Source organism: Hemitrygon akajei, chromosome 32 (assembly GCF_048418815.1).
Source record: "Hemitrygon akajei chromosome 32, sHemAka1.3, whole genome shotgun sequence".
Taxonomy (NCBI): domain Eukaryota; kingdom Metazoa; phylum Chordata; class Chondrichthyes; order Myliobatiformes; family Dasyatidae; genus Hemitrygon; species Hemitrygon akajei.
The window spans coordinates 17,361,297-17,366,882 of NC_133155.1; the positions used below are offsets into that span (position 1 = coordinate 17,361,297).

A 5,586-nucleotide genomic window follows, 5' to 3' on the forward strand; every position below is an offset into this window, starting at 1 on the left:
CTATTATTTCCTAATAAGTGTCAATCAAATTCCAGCCCGTGAAGTGTGCAAACTTACCATCTTCCCCAAGCGCTCTGCATCGTAATGAGAGTCCACTGCGTGAAAGAGAACTTGCAAACCAAAGAAAACACTAAATAAGAGGGATAGATGCATCCACGGTGAGATTTGCGGGACTAATGGGAATTAAGGGCGATGTAAAACGTGTATGTGGGTCTAGAGTTATGGTGCCTTGCAAAGTACGATCTAACATTAAAATGCCCTAAATTAACATTAAAGGACGTGCTTGTGTTTATAAGAGGCTTCCCCTGCAGCGGGGAGACCTGCGTTGAATGCTATTCTGCAATTCATAGAATTGGTAATTTGCTGTGGGGCGAAAAAAAGACGTGAAGAGAAAAATAATCAAGCAGGACTGTAAAGCTGAAAGTGAATTCCCTTGAGCGTGGGGAGAAATAAGAATTAACCTCAAAAATAAACAAATTGGAAACTTCTCTTTCAGTTATGTAGATAGATGGTTCCGGCAATAAACCAGATCTAATAATCCCGATTCTGATCGTTATAAATTTTGATGTATTAGAACCAATAACTCATCTTTCTTTTCATAATCCCTCGTTGTCGGTGTGATAATAGTTTTGTGTTTTGGACAGAACTCGTTTATTTTGCGACTCGGGTTCCCTGTAAGAATCGTTCGCTTTTACTTCCCGAAACCAGCAACAATAATTGACTATGTACACAAAACAAAGCGAGAAATAATATTCAAGGTGGGTGTGAACGGTTTCACAGTCGTGGTTCTTATACGGAGAACACTTCGCTGGCGGAGGTCAAAACACATGCGGGATATCTTTAGATCGTTTGTATTATCTCTGAGCAATGCCCAGCCATTTCCGCAGTCTTTTATTGTTACTTTTTTTTGTTAAATGAGGATCGCTGTGAGATTAGTTTCCCCACGTGGTAACAAATTGCAAAAACCAGAAAACAGTGACCAATCAAGTGCCGACAGACGGGATCTGAAACCCCAAATCATCATTGACCGGCCAATCGGCTGCTTCGCTTTGGAGCAAACTCACGCCAATCAGCGAGAGTTCGCCAATCAAAACAAAGCGTTGGTGGAGGCACCCTCCGACCAATGAGGTGGAGCTGACTGCTGACAAGAAAGGCGAGTCGCCAATCAGCAACGAGGCTAGAAGTGAATTGGCTGTCAGTCAGACCGCTTGAGCCAATTGAGCGCGTTATGCGATCCTTGCCCCCCTCCTGCTGCTACAGACTTGGCTCCGCTAAAGCTGTGCAAAGTAGCTGCAACCTGATCAGTTTGGAAGTGCGAGTCATGGCCACCACAGCTTCGGCTCACTACATTCCGAGGAATAACTCGCTCCATTCTAACTCTTTGGTGCATCCGGACTCTGACAGGATGCATCCAGGAACTACCTATAGAGAAGTTCAGAAAATGGTGCAAAATGACTACTTGCATGGGCTGGCCAGCAATGGGCACCCCATCACGCACAGCCACCAGTGGCTGTCTTCTGTCACTGACGGGACACCTTGGGTCACCGCTTCTCACCTCGGACAGCCAGACCCAGCAAAGGCAAATGTGCAGACAGCCAGGGATGACCTTGGGAACAGCCTTCATCACCGAACACATCATATGGTCCATCAACAGACTCATGGCAACCACCCTGGCGGCGCCTGGGGGCCGGCGGCGGCGCATCACATCCCGGGGATGCCACCTTCGACCAATGGGCACCAGCCCCTCATCTACTCGCAGCCAGGGTTCACCAGCCTCAACAGCATGCTGGGCCCACAAAGCCAGTCCCTACACCATGGCATGACGGACGCTCTCCATGAAGATCCGGGTGGCCATGACAACCACCAGCAGCATCCTCCGCAGCATCACCAGGACCACTCGGACGAAGATGCGCCCACGTCTGATGACCTGGAGCACTTTGCAAAGCAGTTCAAACAAAGGAGGATCAAGCTCGGTTTCACGCAGGCGGACGTAGGCTTGGCTCTGGGCACTCTGTACGGCAATGTCTTTTCCCAGACCACCATCTGCAGGTTTGAAGCCTTGCAGCTCAGCTTCAAAAACATGTGCAAACTGAAGCCCCTCTTGAACAAATGGCTGGAGGAGACTGACTCAACCTCAGGGAGCCCCACCAGCATAGACAAGATAGCAGCCCAAGGGAGGAAGAGAAAGAAGCGGACGTCCATTGAGATAGGAGTGAAGGGGGCTTTGGAGAACCACTTCTTAAAGTGCCCCAAGCCATCAGCTCATGAGATCACCAGCTTGGCTGACAGTCTGCAGTTAGAGAAAGAAGTGGTGAGAGTTTGGTTTTGTAACAGAAGACAAAAAGAAAAGCGGATGACCCCAGCCGGAATCCCCGGCCACCCAGGAATGGAGGATGTATATTCACAAAGGGACACTCCGCCGCTTCATCACACACTGCAGTCCCCTGTTCAATGACTGTTCCAAACACACACCCACTTCCCACCAAGAAAAAAAGACTAAAAAAAATTAAACTGGATTTTACAAAGCAAAAAAAAACTGTCTGAAAAGGGATTTAGCCAGTGTTGCAGAGACTGTTTAGCACTGGACTGTACTTATGCTTAGGAAAGAGGGAGAACACACATTTCATGCATTTCTTGTGGTAAATCAAGTGGTTATTTCCCCCTGCTGTAGAACAAAGCTTCCTCCCCCGTAATTAATTGACACGGATAATTTGCAAAAGTTGTAACAAAAATAATCGTTTTCTCTGCAGAATTGTTTCAGGGGATTCCTTAAGGCAGCGGTTTCTCTAAAAGGGTAAGCAAGAGTTGAGTTTAAGAGAAAAGTAAAAACAGCACCGGATTGTCCGCATACAGTCGCTGGTTTGTTAAAAGGCAGACCGCCGGTGGGGAAAACCGTATATTTATTATCTTAAACAGATCTGTCACGAATTTTATTAAAACAAATATTTATATATAGCTCACCCTCTGAGGATGTGTCTTGTAAGTTACGGACGCCGACAGATCAATTTTTGACTCCTATTTCTGTGATTTTAAATAAATATTCAAATCGACTCATTAAGAAAATGGTTTGGCATCCCGGACAAATTAGTGTCTTACAAGCATCAGTTGCTGTTTAAAACAAACCCTAATTTTGACTATTCACGTTCTTGCGAAATTTGCCTCAGAAATTATGAAAATATGTTGTGAAATTGTTTGAAACTGAAAGGGAGTTGTCAGTAAGGTTGAAGTTGGGAAGCCGTGCAAACGTTCTTGTCTATTCTGTTTTACAAAATAAGATCGGGCAAGTTAAAACAAGTTTGAGAAATCAAGGAAACTGACGTCAGTTAACAACTCTTTAAAAGGTGTCTTTAAATGTTAGGACCAGGCGGAAACACGTGAGTGAAAATAATTGAGTCGTAATGGTCCATTGCCGGTCATCCTTTTAACTTTACCGTGTCGAAAAGCGAGACAAGTTAAATGGAGAATTGTTGGACCTTTATTTTTGTTTCGCGTGGAAATGCACTTAAATAAGTGAACTGATAATGCATTGTACATTCATTTCGTTTGCTAGTTTTTTTTTACCACAATAATATAACTTTGATTGTTCTGTAAATGCAAGTATGCTAATATGGCAAACAAGTATATGTGACAGTGTAAGGGCCATAGTTTACCTTCCCGCTCTCAAATTTTACCGGACGAGAAAAATCCTCCCGTCTCCGACACCCACCCAACCCCTCCCCCCTTGCCCCCCAGAAAAAAAAACTCAGGAATTAAGGAACATATTAACAAAACGCCTCACACTTTGAGAGGCGTTTTTATTTTCACTCTCCAGATATTTGACAGGAAAATATATAACGATGCATTTATGAGAAATTGCTATCGTTCCAAGTAGCAACATTACTTGTCTTTTGCATCTGTTAACAAATTAATAGCAATGTTGGGATTCCCCTATCAAATAACGCCGTTTTATTTTCATCGGAATTTATTCAATCTAATTGACGTTCTTTTTCTCCATCAGCATCTAAGAAGCTGACCTTGTATATTTCCTCTGAAAAAATAAATCACATAGACAATTGCCAAAATAATGTGTACATTATACGTGTTAGAATGTTTACAGATCATCTAAAAAAAGGTAAAGAAGTTACACTTGGTGAGTTCAATATTACTTAGAACATGAAACAGTGAAAAAGTGGCTTGTTTAGTAATTGGGAAAATAATAATTGTTCTGCTTTTTTACTGTACCACTATGTAATATGTAAATATGTTGAATATGTTACATATGTATTTGTTTTTGGAATTTAATGATTTTCTGGATGATTTTTTTTGTATGCTTACTAATTCCCAGAGGATATTTTAATATAATTTCCATATGAATTTCCCCTTGTATTTATTTCTTAAACACCTATTTGAAACTTTCTTTTCCCTGTAGCTCTCATTGGGGTTATGTTACAGCAATTCAAACTATGTTTGTTTTAGTACATTTTCTGTTGTACCTTATAAAAGACAGGCTGCAGAGTCATATTAATATTTTGTTATAGTAATATTTTATTACCTGCATAAAATGTATACGCAAAGCCCAACTGTGCCCTGCCTCTTTGCTCGGAGGTTGGGAAGGTGTTGACACCACGCTGGGTTTTGCTTGTTAATCCTTTCTGCTGTTGCCTGGATTGAATGTCACTTAAGCGAAAAAGCAGTGACAAGAAATCATTAAAAGTGATGTAAGGTCAAACTAAAATTCTTGAATTTTAATAGTTGCCTGGTTTGTCAATTTTGTTTCTTTATTTTGTGCATTCTAAGCATATTAGAACAACGCTCTCCGAACAACTTTGTATGTACTTGTTAAAATTCAGGAGAGAACCTTATTTTTCCTAGGGAAAAAAAAAGTTTTTAATTAATGGCCTGGTGATGATTGAAAAGGCATGTGCTTATCACTTTTTAGGACATCATGGAGAGTTACGACATTGGATAAGGTGAAGTAATAAAAAGGCCCCTTGAGATTTTTCCTTTAAAGAACCTGCATCCTTAAATTTGTTTTGCTATGTATATTATGGACATACCTATTTAGTATTTATTTAAATACTTGTTTTGTAGCATCAGCTGTAATTGTGTAACGAAAAGAAGGTTGGAAATTAAGAGGTGTGGCTATGTGAGATTTAGCAACAATTCTTAGTCATGCTAAGCCTTCTGTTACCTCAGTCCATATGGCCATATTTATATTATCTAATATCTATATTATACTCTGTTATGGTATGTATTTATATTTGCATTAACAAATTTGTGAATTAGTTTAAAATTAATTTTAATCCGGTATTCACTGTTTCTGAAGCCCTCGAGATGATCAGCTGTCTCAAGAGGCACTATGATTGCTATTCTGCGCCCAATGACCAAATTGGAATCCCACGTAAATTTTGCTCCAATGCCATCAGTGAAGTTTTTCGCCTGGCCCAGATCAGAATATCTTATTGCCTGGGGGAAATTTGAATCCTCATGTTAGCCAAAGTTGAGTTTCAAAACCACTGCTTTCCATCCAAGTTGAGACAGTTTAGTCCAGATGCCTTTGAGAAGTGGGCTCTTGCCAGTTTCTGATTCAAATTTGCCTGCATCATG

At 41.3% G+C, this 5,586-nt stretch overlaps 1 protein-coding gene across 1 annotated transcript; it reads left to right on the forward strand.

The window, feature by feature from the left end:
- Window positions 1-1,204: 1,204 nt before the first annotated feature.
- On the forward strand, window positions 1,205-4,728 carry pou3f1 (POU class 3 homeobox 1). Its single transcript, XM_073034641.1, has one exon. It carries the CDS (start codon window positions 1,229-1,231, stop codon window positions 2,453-2,455), a length of 1,227 nt encoding a protein of 408 aa, XP_072890742.1. The 5' UTR covers window positions 1,205-1,228; the 3' UTR covers window positions 2,456-4,728.
- Window positions 4,729-5,586: the final 858 nt, after the last annotated feature.

What these genes read in the sequence shown, in the direction of transcription:
- pou3f1 (XM_073034641.1), top strand. Translation starts at nt 1,229, where the DNA reads ATGCGATCCTTGCCCCCCTCCTGCTGCTACAGACTTGGCTCCGCTAAA.